Source organism: Piliocolobus tephrosceles, chromosome 14 (genome assembly GCF_002776525.5).
Source record: "Piliocolobus tephrosceles isolate RC106 chromosome 14, ASM277652v3, whole genome shotgun sequence".
Lineage (NCBI taxonomy): Eukaryota > Metazoa > Chordata > Mammalia > Primates > Cercopithecidae > Piliocolobus > Piliocolobus tephrosceles.
This window is the reverse complement of record NC_045447.1, coordinates 109,337,484-109,351,089: the sequence shown is the minus strand read 5'-3', so window position 1 is coordinate 109,351,089 and position 13,606 is coordinate 109,337,484. Positions and strand designations below refer to the sequence as shown.

The following is a 13,606-nucleotide window of genomic DNA, read 5'->3' as shown; positions in this document are numbered from 1 at the left end:
CCCTCTAAAGAGATTCCCTAGACTTAATCAGCCGTCTCAGCAGAAGCAAGGAAGAGAGGTGGATTATACCAGTAGAGACACTGGCAACTTGCGGTAAAGGGGATGGACATGGAATAAAATAAAGTAAGGCTTTTGGACTTCTGAAAGCAGAGCTACCTAGATGCAAACATTCTTTGATCTTCAAGAAAAGGAAGGATGGCCGGGCGCGGTGGCTCAAGCCTGTAATCCCAGCACTTTGGGAGGCCGAGACGGGCAGATCACGAGGTCAGGAGATGGAGACCATCCTGGCTAACACAGTGAAACCCCGTCTCTACTAAAAAATACAAAAAGAAAAACTAGCTGGGCGAGGTGGCAGGCGCCTATAGTCCCAGCTACTCGGGAGGCTGAGGCAGGAGAATGGCGTAAACCCGGGAGGCAGAGCTTGCAGTGAGCTGAGATCTGGCCACTGCACTCCAGCCCGGGCGACAGAGCAAGACTCCGTCTCAAAAAAAAAAAAAAAAAAAAAAGAGGAGGAAGGATGATCCCAAGGGCAATTTAGAGACCCCCAGTGCTGCCATTGCCACCAAGACACAGAGTATATAAGCTCAGGGCAAGCCTGTCTACTCCTTGATTTCACAGGGTAGGGCCACCTCTGACAGTTACAGCGAACCCAGCTGCCTCTGACCACAGCCCTCAGGGGCAAAGCCACCACCCTAGAGGGCGAAGAGGGCGTGGAGGGCACGGCGTGGAGCCAAAGAGGATGATCCTCTAGCCTTAAGATGTAATGGGGGCCGGGCGCGGTGGCTCAAGCCTGTAATGGCAGGAATGGCAGGAACCCGGGAGGCGGAGCTTGCAGTGAGCCGAGATCGCGCCACTGCACTCCAGCCTGGGCCACAGAGCGAGACTCCGTCTCAAAAAAAAAAAAAAAAAAAAAAAAAAAGATGTAATGGGATTTGCCTGGCCAGGTTTTGGACTTGTTTAGAAGCACTTTCTTCTGGTTTCTCCCTTTTGGAACGGGAATGTCTATCCTGTGCCTATACCATCACAGCTGGGAGGAATTACGTCTCAGGATGGATCATACCTCAAGTCTCCCCTATACTTGAGCTGAATGCTATTTAGATGAGACTCTGAACTTGGAGTTGATGCCAGAATGAGTTGAGATGTTCAGAGCTGTTGAGATGGGGGTGAATGTATTTTTGAACTGAAAGGACATAAATTTGAGGGGGTCAGAGGGCAGAATATAATGAAGTGAATTGTGTCTCCTCTAATCTTAATCCGTATGTTGTTCTAACTCCCAGTATAACTCCACTTGGAGATAAGGCCTTTATGGAAGTAAATAAGGTCACAGAGTGGGGCCCTAATCCAATAGGACTGGGGTACTCCTAAGGAAAGAAAGAGATGAGCCAGGTGCCGTGGCTCAAGCCTGTAATCCCAGCACTTGGGGAGGCCAAGGCAGGCGGATCACATGGTCAGGAGATCGAGACCACCCTGGCTAACACAGTGAAACCCCGTCTCTACTAAAATTAGCCGGGCGTGGTGGCAGGCGCCTGTAGTCCCAGTTACTCGGGAGGCTGAGGCAGGAGAAAGGCGTGAACCCAGGAGGCAGAGCTTGCCGTGAGCCGAGATCGCGCTACTGCGCTCCAGCCTGGGCGACACAGTGAGACTCTGTCTCAAAAAAAAAAAAAAAAGAAAAATGAAAAAGAAACAAGACGGCAGGAGTTGAGTGCAAGCAGAGGACAAACCATGAGAAGACTCAGAGACGACAGCCATCTGCAAGCTGAAGAGAGAGGCCTTCCCAGAAAACATCCCTGCCAGTGCCTTGACCTTGGACTTCTAGCCCCCAGAACTGTGAGAGAATTAACTGCTGGTGTTTAAGCCACCCAGCCGGTGATATGCCCCAGCAGACTAATACACCTCTTGATGACTCTCAATTTTCACAGTACAGCCCAGTTTTCATACTGGCATCATTTTTCCTCCCTAAACAAAGATGGAATCATACAAGAGCCTCTCTAGGCTTTTAATTGGTCATCATTCTATTTCAGGGTATCTCAACCTCAGCAGTACTGACATTTGAGGCTGGACAATTATTTATAGTGAGGGGCTGTACACTGTAGGATGTTTAGCAGCATCCCTGATCTCTACCTACCAGATGCCAGTAGTACCCAACCCTCAAAAAAGGTCACCGCACATTGTCAAATGTCGGGTGTGTGATGGGGTTGGGATGCAAAAGGACCCTGGTGAAGAATAACTTCAACTGCTTTTTATAATTAAAAAATGAAATAAGCAATGCTGGATTTTGTTTTCATTATGTTTAAAAATTGGAGTAAAATACACATAACATAAAATTTACCATTTTTCTTCATGTATCATTTTCCTGATTTCATTTAGTTGTCTGAATTCTCTTTTAGCTCACTGAACATGTTTAAGACAGTTATTTTAAATTCTGTATCAGTTAATTCAGAAACTTACATTTCCTTACTGTCAGTTTCTGACTATCACTTTAACCACTTTTTATGTGTCCAGTTCAGCAGCATTAAGTGCATTCACACTGTTGTACAAACATTACCACCATCCATCTTCAGAACATATTTCATCTTGCAAAACGGAAACTCTGGACCCATCAAACAATAACTACCAATCCCTGCCTCCCCTCAGGCCCTGGCAACCACCATTCTACTTTCTCTTACCCCGAGTATCACATACAAGTGGATTCATACAGTATCTGTCCTTTTCTGACTAGCAGACCTAAGTTGGCCTATTATCTTTAAGGTTCGGCCATGTTGCAGTACATGTGTCAGAATTTTCTTCATTTCTGTGGATGCAAAATATTCTGCTGTATGATATAGCACATTTTCTTTAGCCATTTCTTTAGCCTTCCTCTGATGGAAACCTGGCTTGCTTCCACCTTTTGGCTATTAAGAGTAATGCTGCTGGCTGGGTGTGGTGGCTCACACCTGTAATCCCAGAACTTTGAGAGGCTGAGGCAGGTGGACTGCTTGAGGTCAGGAGTTTGAGACCAGCCTGGCCAACATGGTGAAACCCTGTCTCTACTAAAAATACAAAAACTAGTTGGATGTGGTGGCGTGTGCCTGTCATCCTAGCTACTGTGGAGGCTGAGGCGGCAGAATCACTTGAACCCAGGAGGCGGAGGCTAAAGTGAGCCGAGATTGCATCATTCCACTCCAACCTGGAAAATAAGAGTGAAAATCCATCTCAAAAAAAAAAGGAAGAAGAAGAAAAGAAGAAGAAGAGGAGGAAGAAGGAGGAAGGAGGAAGGAGAAGGAGAAAGAAGAAGAAGAGGAGGAAGAGGAAGAAGAGGAAGAGGAGGAAGAAAGAAGAAGAAGAAGAAGGAGAAGAAGGAGAAGAAGGAGAAAGAAGGAGAAAGAAGGAGAAAGAAGAAGAAAGAAGAAGAAAGGAGAAAGAAGAAAGAAGAAAGAAGAAGAACGCTGTTATAAACACGGGTGTAAAAATACCTGTTCATATCCCTGCTATCAATTGTTTCTGGGCATATAACCACCTACTGCTGAATGACATTAATTTTTTCAGGAACTGCCACACCATTTTCCATAGCAGCTGTATTGTTTTATATTCCCACTAGCAGTACACAAGGCTTCTAATTTCTCCATATCTTTACCAACACTTGTAATTTTCTGGTGGTGATGTTTTTGTTCTTTTAGATCACAGCCATCCCAATGGGTGTAAAGTGGTATCTCACTGTGGTTGTGGTTTGACTTTCCCTACAAGTCAAAAATGCTAAGAATTTTGCATGTGCTTACTGGTCATTTTATACCTTTGGAGAAATGTGTATTCGAGTCCTTTTCCCATTTATGAACTGGGTTTTGTTGCAGTTTTTAGGAGTTTTCTCTGTATCTTCTGGGTGTTAATCCCTTATCAGATGTGATTTGCAAATATTTTCTCCAATCCATGGGTTACCTTGTTACTCTGCTGATAGTACACTTTGGTGCACAAAAGTTTTAAAATTTTATATAGCCCAATTTGTCTGTTCTTTTACTGTCAGTGCCTTTGGTGTCATATTACTGCCAAATCTAATGTCATGAAGTTTTCACCCTCTTTTTTCTTCTAAGACTTTTATAGTTTTAGGTCCTATATTTAGGTCCTTGATCCACTTTAATTTTTGTATATGGTATTATGTAAGGGTCCAATTTTTTTTTTTTTTTTTTTTTGAGACAGGGTCTCACTATGTCGCCCAGGCTGGAGTGCAACCGCACAATCATGGCTCACTGCAGCCTCAACCTCCCAGGTTCAAGGGATCCTCCCATCTCAGCTTCCCGAGTAGCTGGGACTACGGGGTACACACCACCATGCCCAGTTAATTCTTGTATTTTTTAGTAGAGATGGGGTTTTGCCATGTTGTCCAGGGTGGTCTTAAACTCCTGGGCTCAAGCAATCCTTCTGCCTCAGCCTCCCCAAGTACTGGGATTACAGGTGTTAAGCTACCATGCCCAACCTGTATGATGAAGTTTTGAAACCAGGAAGTGAGTCCTTCAACCTTTTTATTCCTTTTCAAGATTGTTTTGGCCATTTGGCATCCCTTGAGATTCCCAAATGAATTTCAGAATCATTTTTCTATTTTTGCAAGCAATGCTGGAATTTTGACAGGCTTGCATTGAATCTGTCTATCTCTTTGGGCAATACTGACATGTTAACAATATATATATATATATATATTTTTTGAGGCAGAGTCTTGCTCTGTCGCCCGGACTGGAGAGTAGTGGCCGGATCTCAGCTCACTGCAAGCTCCGCCTCCCGGGTTCCCGCCATTCTCCTGCCTCAGCCTCCCGAGTAGCTGGGACTACAGGCGCCCGCCACCTCGCCTGGCTAGTTTTTGTATTTTTAGTAGAGACAGGGTTTCACCGTGTTAGCCAGGATGGTCTCGATCTCCTGACCTCGTGATCCGCCCATCTCGGCCTCCCAAAGTGCTGGGATTACAGGCTTGAGCCACCGCGCCCGGCCATGTTAACAATATTAAGTCACCCAGTGGACAAATGTGATGTTATTACATTTAATTATATCTTCTTTCTCTCAAAAATGTTTTAAACAAATCTTTCATCTCCTTGGTTAATTCCCCAATATTTGATTCTTCTTGATGCTATTACAAATGAAACTGTACTCTTAGTTTCTTTTTTAGATTTTTATTGTCAGGGCTTAGAAAGAAGGGATTTTTGCCTGTTGATTTTATATGCTGCCCCTTCTTTGCTGAACTCATTTATTAGTTCTAGCGGGGCTTGGTGGGGTGTGTGTGTGTAATCTTGAGGGTTTTCTTTTCCTTTTTTTTTTTTTTTTTTTTTTTGGGAGACAGAGTCTTGCTCTGTCCCCCAGGCTGGAGTGCAGTGGCACGATCTTGGCTCACTGCAACCTCCATCTCCCAGATTCAAGCAATTCTCCTGCCTTAGCCTCCAAAGTAGCTGGGACTACAGGCACATGCACCTCGCCTGGCTTTTTTTTTTTTGTATTTTAGTGGAGGCGGGGTTTCACCGTGTTGTCCAGGCTGCTCTCGAACTCCTGAGCTCAGGCAATCCACCAGCCTTGGCCTCCCAAAGTGCTAGGATTACAGCCATGAGCCACTGCACCTGGCCCAGGGTTTTCTATAATACATATAAGTCATATCATCTGCAAACAGATAATTTTACTTCCCTCTGTCCAATTTCGATGTTTTTTTTTTTTTTTCCTTACTTGCTTTGGCTAGAACTTCCATTACCATATTAAACAGACGCCACAAAACTAAGCATCCTTGTCTTCTTCATGCGCTCAGAGGAACAGCTGTCAGTCTTTCACCACTGAGTAGGATGTTAGCTGTGGGCTTTTCACATATGGTTCTTATGTTGAGGTAATCTCCCTCTATACCTAGTTTGCACCGTGTTTTTAATCACAAAAGGGTATTGACTTTTGTCAGATGCTTTTTGTGCACTGAGATGATCGTGTGGTTTTTGTCCTTAACGTGGTATATTACACTGATTGATTTTCATATGTTGAACCACTCTTGTAATCATGGGATAAACCCTGCTTGGTCATGGTACACAACCCTTTTAAATATGCTGCTGAATTCCATTGGCTAGTAGTTTGTTCAAGGTTTTTGCATCGATGTTCGTAAGGGATACTGGCCTATAGTTATCTTGCAGTGTCTTTTTGTTTGGGGTATCAGGGTAATGCTGGCCTTATTGAGTTAGAAAGTGTTCCTGTTTCCCCACATTTCTGGAAGGGTTTGAGAAGGACTAGTTTTAGTCTTTTAAGTGTTTGGTAGAATTTATTGGTGATGCTATCATGTCCTGGGCTTTGCTTTCTCAGGAGGTTTTGGAATACTTAATCTCCTTACTAGTTAGGGGTCTGTTCAGATTTTCTTTATGATTTAGTTCTGGTATTTTGTTTTTCTAGGAATTTGTCCATTTCATGTAGATTATCCAATTTGTTGTCCTACAATACTGATCGTTTTTACACTACCGATCAGATTTATTTCCATAGTATCAGTAGCAACGCCATTTTCATTTCTAATTTTAGCAGTTTGAGTCTTCTTCCTTTTATACTTCATCATTCCAGCTAAAGGTTTATCATTTTTGTTATTCCTCTAAAGAGCCAACCGTTGGTTTTGTTGATTTTCTCTACTGGTTTCTACTCTCTGTTTTACAAATTACAGTAATATAGTACTTGCAATTTTTGTATACAATACTATACAATTATACTACTTGCAAACTACAAATTATTTTACAAATTACAATAATTTACATATTATAATATTTGCAAATTACAATAATTACAAGTTACAGTAATAATATTTTACAAATTACCTTGTTACAATAATACTAGCTTTTATAGTGGTCCCTGTATTTGCCTTTATCAGAAACCTTTATTTCCTTTTCTCCAATGGCTGTGCGTTACTGTCTAGTGTGCTTTCATTCCAACCTATAAGACTCACTTTAGTATTTCTTGCAGGTCAGATCTAGGGATGAAAAACTCTCGCTTAAGTGTTTGGTAGAATTTACTGGTGATGTTATTATGTCCAAGGTTTTGCTTTCTCAGGAGGTTTTTGATTACTTAATCTCCTTACTAGTTAGGGGTTTATTCAGATTTTCTATTTGTTTTTTGCAAGTTACAACAATTACAAGTCACAGTAATAATATTTTACAAATTACCTTGTTACGATAATACTAGCTTTTATAATGGTCCATGTATTTGCCTTTGTCAGAAAGGCAAATTGATTGCCTGGGCACTGTCTTAATTTCTCCATTATTATTATTATTTTTTTGAGACGGAGTCTCGCTCTGTCGCCCAGGCTGGAGTGCAGTGGCCGGATCTCAGCTCACTGCAAGCTCCACCTCCCGGGTTTTACGCCATTCTCCTGCCTCAGCCTCCTGAGTAGCTGGGACTACAGGCGCCCGCCACCTCGCCCGGCTAGTTTTTTGAATTTTTTTTAGTAGAGACAGGGTTTCACCGTGTTAGCCAGGATGGTCTCAATCTCCTGACCTCGTGATCCGCCCGTCTTGGCCTCCCAAAGTGCTAGGATTACAGGCTTGAGCCACCGCGCCCGGCCTCTCCATTATTTTTGAAGGAGTTTTGCCAGATGTAGAATTCTTAACAGGTTTTCCCCCACTTACGCATTTTGAATGTATCAACCCACTGCCTTCTAGCCTCCGACGTTTATGATGAGAGATCTGCTGACAATCTCAGAGGATGTATCCCCTGTATGTGGTAGGTCACTTCTCTCCTGCTGCTTTCAAGAGTGTCTCTGTCGTTACAGCGTGATTATAATGCATGTTCACGTGGCTCTCTGAGTTTATCCTGCTTGGAGTGTGTAGAGCTTCTTGGATATCCTTGCATATATCACATTTGGGGAGTTTTCAGTCAAATCATCTGTCTGCTCCTTTATTTCTCTTCTCCTTCTGGAACCCCCACAATCTGTATCTTGGTCGACTTGGGCATGTCTCAGAGGTCCCTTAGATTCTGTTCATTTATCTTATGCTCTTTATTCTTCCTGTTCCTCAGACCTGCTGGGTTTTTAATGGTTCTAGCTTCACACTCACTGATTCTTCTGCCTGCTCAAATATGCTTCTGAATCCTTCCAGTGAATTTGTCATCTCAGTTATAGTACATCTCATTTCCAGAATTTCTTTTTGGTGTTCTTTTTATACCTGGTTATTAACATTTTGTTCATAGATCGTTTCCTTGACTTTTCCCACATTTTCTTTTAACTCTTGGGTATCTTTAAGATGGTTATTTAAAAATTTTTGCCCACTAAGTCCACAATCTGATCTTTCTCAGGGACAGCTTCTGTGGATTTATTTCTTCTTCTTTTTTTTGTTCTGTCTATCGCCTAGGCTAGAGTGCAGTAGCACAATCTCGGCTCACTGCAACCTCTGCCTTCCAGGTTGAAGTGATTTTTGTGCCTCAGCCTCCCAATTAGCTGGGCTTACAGGTATCCGTCATCACACCCAGCGAATTTTTTTGTATTTTTAGTAGAGATGGGGTTTCACCATGTTGGTCAGGCTGGTCTCAAACTCCTGACCTCAGGCGATCCACCCACCTTGGCCTCCCAAAGTGTTGGGATTACAGGTGTGAGCCACCGTGTCCGGCCTGGATGTATTTCTTCCCTTTGTATAGGCTACACTTCCCTGTTTCTTTGTATACCTTATGATTTTTCAATAAAAACTGAAATGTGATGCTTTGTCATTATATTTTAAACTACAAATAGAGCAGTAACTCTGGAGATCAGTCTCCCCCTTTCCCCAAGGCTTGCTGAGCTTTTTATCCAATATTGGATTTTTCTAACAAAACTATACTCCTTGTTTCTTAATTAACTAACAAAGAGAGTTAAATAAATCCCACTACCTTCATACCATGTATTATTGTATAGTCATTCATTTATTCAAAAAATGTCTATTAAGTGCCAGGCACTGTTATAATTGCTGAAAACAGAGCAACTTGCTAAGAATAGTTGCCATAAAGACAGGCTCTTACAGTCTACACTACTTATTGATGTATCCTAGAACTTAACTACAGAGTATGTGCCCAATAAATATTTGATGAATAAATAAATGCATTTCAATGTGATGTCTTTGTAGAATTACTTATGAAAATAAGTTACTATACTTTTCATATGAAATCAAAGGTTTAATGGCACTCTAAAAATAAAGGCAGTTTCATGCCCTGACACATAAACTACATGAATATGGTCTGTTTCTACATATTCATATACTCATACTGTATACTATTATTTAACCACTCCTAGAAACGTACCTTTACAATGTACTGCAATGGCACCCTCAGCATTTTCACAGATATCCAGGAATTCTTTGACAATGGCATCAGTAGGGGTGCTGCCATCCGCAAAGAAAAGATCATGGTGATCGAAGCCAGCATCCGTAAAGCGTTTGGCATCATACATCCTTTTATTCAGACGAATAATGGTAGTAACACTGTGATTCTTAAAATATTGAATATAAGTCTCGGGAGAATGTTGGTGGTAACCTACATAAAGAAATGCACCAGATTGTGTAAAACACGTAAAGAAAACAATGGCTAATAGTTTCACCTGTAATTGAGCGGAAACAGTATCTGGACTGGGAATTAAATACTAAGTTGATTATAACTGTAAAAAACAAAACAAAAAGTAAGTTAAAATCCAGTCAGAATGATGTATGAAATGACCAAGTATGCTTAAATAATCCTTGGTCAAGCTTGGTGTAACTCTTTCAAAAGAAAATACAGGATACTTTCAATAACAAAATGAGACTGATGCCATAATGTCACATACCACTTTCAAGTCTGGCTCTTGAATGAGGTCCACAGAAGGCAATAAATCGGTCTGGTATTATCCAATTTAAATCTCCATTTTCTGCTTTCTGCAAGGGGAAGACCAGCACAATTCATTTTTAAACATAATCTCCCCACAACCTCTCTACTCAAGACTGAGTCTCTGAAGGACTTCAAACTCATCTGCTTTAGTGGAAAAGCTGTTTACAAATCGCCATGAGACACGAATCTCAATTTGCCCTGCTGTAAGTATACCCAGGGAATGGACATATATCCTGGTCCTAATCACCTTCTTTTAACAGTGTTTCATTGCTAGGGTATCAGCCCTTGGAATACAGAGCTGACTGCTGCCACACAAATATACTATTTGGCTATTTTATCTGAAACAATTCTCATTTCATTGCTGCTAATTAATAAGAAAGCAAGCAAACTTTTCCAGTATAAGGAATCTGGGAACTTCCCTGTTTTCCTGAATGACTAACTGGTTTCCAACATGAGTAATCTTGACTCCACAAACAAAGGATTTTTGAAAAACTACTTAGGTTTCTGGCTTCCCAACATTTACTTACTCACCTACTTACAGAGACTGTCTTTCCATTATTTTCCTAGCTATTTAATAAGGCAACCAATTTAAAAAGTTCATTTGTTCGTGATCAGCCTGACCAACTGGAGAAATCCTGTCTCTACTAAAACTACAATATTAGCCGGGCATGGTGGTGCATGCCTGTAATCCCAGCTACTTGGGAGGCTGAGGCAGGAGAATCGCTTGAACCCAGGAGGCAGAAGTTGTGGTGAGCCGAGATGGTGCCACTGCACTCCAGCCTGGGCAACAAGAGCGAAACTCCGTCTCAAAATATAAAAATAATAAATAAATTCACTAAACCCACCAGGAAACTCAAAATTACAACTATACCGAGATCACAGTATGTCTCTAGAAAAAAACAAATATAAACTGATATATAAGACACGTTACTTCCTGTTATTAGGTCCTTTGGATTGAGTTACCATTACTATTATAACATAGATATAGTTCAAATTGAACAATAATAGAAACTTCTCTCTTAATGAAATGGACAAGGGATACTTAAGCAGGAAGTAGAAGACACTTTATAGTGGAGAAGGAGAAAACTCGTGATTAAAAACAACAGATAAATTAGCTTTGCAATTGGGGTGTTTCTACATGTACCTAAAAATGAGTAAGTAACAGAGTTTCTTGAACATCTTCAGGGACCAGGCAGGTAACCCCACACCAGCTTACTGGACTTAATGATCAACATGGGGAATCAGTCAGCCCATGTTCCATAATACAAAGGTCCAAGCAGCTGGGTGCAGTGGCGTGCACCTGTAGTCCTAGCTACTTGGGAGGCTGAGGCAGAAGGATCACGTAAGCCCAGGAATTTGAGTCCAGCCTGGGCAACATAGTGAGACCCTATCTCTTGAAAAAAAAAAAGAAGAAGAAGAAAAGGTCAAAGCAGGAATGAGGGCAGCTGTTGCCAGATATTCCAATTTTAAAGTGAAATCAGAAATCCGGACTTTAAAATAAGAAACTCATGATCAGTTGTTGGCAACAACTAGATTTCACTGAATTGCTGATGCCGTTAATTAAGATACATCCTGAATTCGGAGGAGCTGAAACAGGAAAAAATGGGCATTGTAGAATCAATGAAAGACACTATCCCCAATTTCTAAATACACTATAATAACTGAACAAAACTGGTGTATGGGAACCTAAACAGTTCCCTGTGTTACCACACAGCTTCACAGAGGTGAAGACACCTGTGGTGTCCCCCTGCTACCCCCCAGCCCAGACCCTCCGATCTCTACAGTGGTGACAGGGAAGTTACTTAGTGCCTATATTATTCATTAACAGCATTCAAAGGCATCACTACAAAAGGAACAAATACCAACTAGTGTTTTTAGCAGTTTTGCTTACCAAGACAAAGTAACTTGCTTCAAATGTTTAAAGGACAGCCACAAAAAAGGTATTAATAATTTAGCTATAATCTGTAAGTTTAAGGTGCTAGTTAAACATCCATTGTACTAGAAATGGACTGCTGTCAGAGAAGTGAAGACAGGGTTGGCCCTACCGAATCCTACAATGTATTCTTACATCTTTGGTACATCACAGTAACAACTGAGTGTCATTATTACCTGAAATTGAAAAAATAGTTCAGTTACACGAAAGAGTTTGAAATAATATTTACTTTGGACATTGTGAAAAAGAGTTCTCTGAGGATTCGAGATGCTGCTACATGAAGTGCTGCCGTTTGAGAAATCACCTCACCATTGCTCCTCCCCATTGCTGGGGAGCAAGTCTGCTCAAGGTAACTACAGCAGGCTAAGAAGACAGGAGGCTACAATTACTCTGGGCTGAAAAGGCCTTTAACACAGTATCTTACTCATTCCCTATTTGGAAGATGAAGCTGTAGAATCAAATTACTTATTCTTTTAAAAATATATATACATGTTAAAAAACATAGAACACACCTGTGGTTTTGCCTGGCTCATCTCTCCCTGGCCCTGTCCTATCTTTTTAAGAAATTTTGTGTGGTTGGGTGCGGTGGCTCACATTTGTAATCCCAGCACTTTGGGAGACCGAGGCAAGTAGATCCCTCGAGCGCAGGAGTTTGTGACCAGCCTGGGAAACGTGGCGAAATCCCATCTCTACAAAACATTTAAAAATTAGCTGGGCATGGTGGCATGTGCCTGTAGTCCCTGCTACTGGGAAGCTGAGGTGGGAGGATCACTTGAACCCAGGAAGTTGAGACTGCAGTGAGCCAAGATTGCACCACCGCACTCTAGCCTGGGCAACAGAGTGAGACCCTGTCTCTAAAAAAGAAAGAAAGAAAGGGCCGGGCGCAGTGGCTCAAGCCTGTAATCCCAGCACTTTGGGAGGCCGAGACGGGCAGATCACGAGGTCAGGAGATCGAGATCATCCTGGCTAACACGGTGAAACCCCGTCTCTACTAAAAAAAAAAAAACTAGCCGGGCGAGGTGGCGGGCGCCTGTAGTCCCAGCTACTCGGGAGGCTGAGGCAGGAGAATGGCGTGAACCCGAAAGGCGGAGCTTGCAGTGAGCTGAGATCCGGCCACTGCACTCCAGTTTGGGCGACAAAGCGAGACTCCGTCTCAAAAAAAAAAAGAAAGAAAGACAAATAAAATAAAATAAAACTGTTAGAAAATAAATTTTTTTTGGTTCGGCTGGTTTGATGGCACTGACCCTGTGCCCCAGGCTCCTGGTATGGCCAGAGAACTAAGGCTGGCCAGAGTATTCCTTAGCCCTGCCCTGCCAAAGAACACAGGCTGGTGCAGAGATGGGCACATGCTGTAAGTAACGACAGTGAGAGGCATTCGTGGGCCTTCTGATGGAGCTAAGATTATACTTTTCTGATCATTTTGCCAAACTGGCAGATCAAAGGTGCTGGTGGCCATCTGCGCCACCACTGGAGAAGGCTGGCCTGAGAGTAAAACTAGCTTCAGGTCCAATTTCTGATTAAGTGTCTGAGCACCTGAGGGGTATATGCTAAAAGCCAACCTGTTCCTGGACTTTTAATTATGTAATCCAGTACATTTTTCCCTTTTTTTTGAGACAGAATCTCGCTCTGTCACCCAGGCTAGAGTGCAGTGAGGTGATCTCAGCTCACGGCAACCTCTGCCTCCAGGGTTCAAGTGATTCTCTTGCCTCAGCCTCCTGAGTAGCTGGGACCACAGGCACACACCACCACGCCTGGCTAACTTTTTGTATTTCAGAGATGGGGTTTCACCATGTTGCCCAGGCTGGTCTCGAACTCCTGAGCTCAGGCAATCCGCCCACCTAGGCCTCCCAAAATGCTAGGATTACAGACATGAGCCACTGCGCCTGA

General features: G+C 42.4%; 1 protein-coding gene across 10 annotated transcripts in view; it reads right to left on the bottom strand.

Moving 5' to 3' along the window:
• Nucleotides 1-13,606, bottom strand: part of CDC14B (cell division cycle 14B) — a 127,153-nt gene that overhangs the window by 29,725 nt on the left and 83,822 nt on the right. For all 10 annotated transcript variants that reach the window (XR_003306650.2, XM_026446826.2, XM_026446830.2 and 7 more), the window contains exons 8-9: nt 9,746-9,833; nt 9,229-9,459 (exon numbers count right to left, since the gene is read on the bottom strand). Coding sequence is in view for 9 of the 10 variants with exons in the window: in XM_026446826.2 (XP_026302611.1) it covers nt 9,229-9,459; nt 9,746-9,833 (319 nt within the window). In the remaining variant the exon portion in view is untranslated. The remainder of the gene's footprint in view (nt 1-9,228; nt 9,460-9,745; nt 9,834-13,606) is intronic.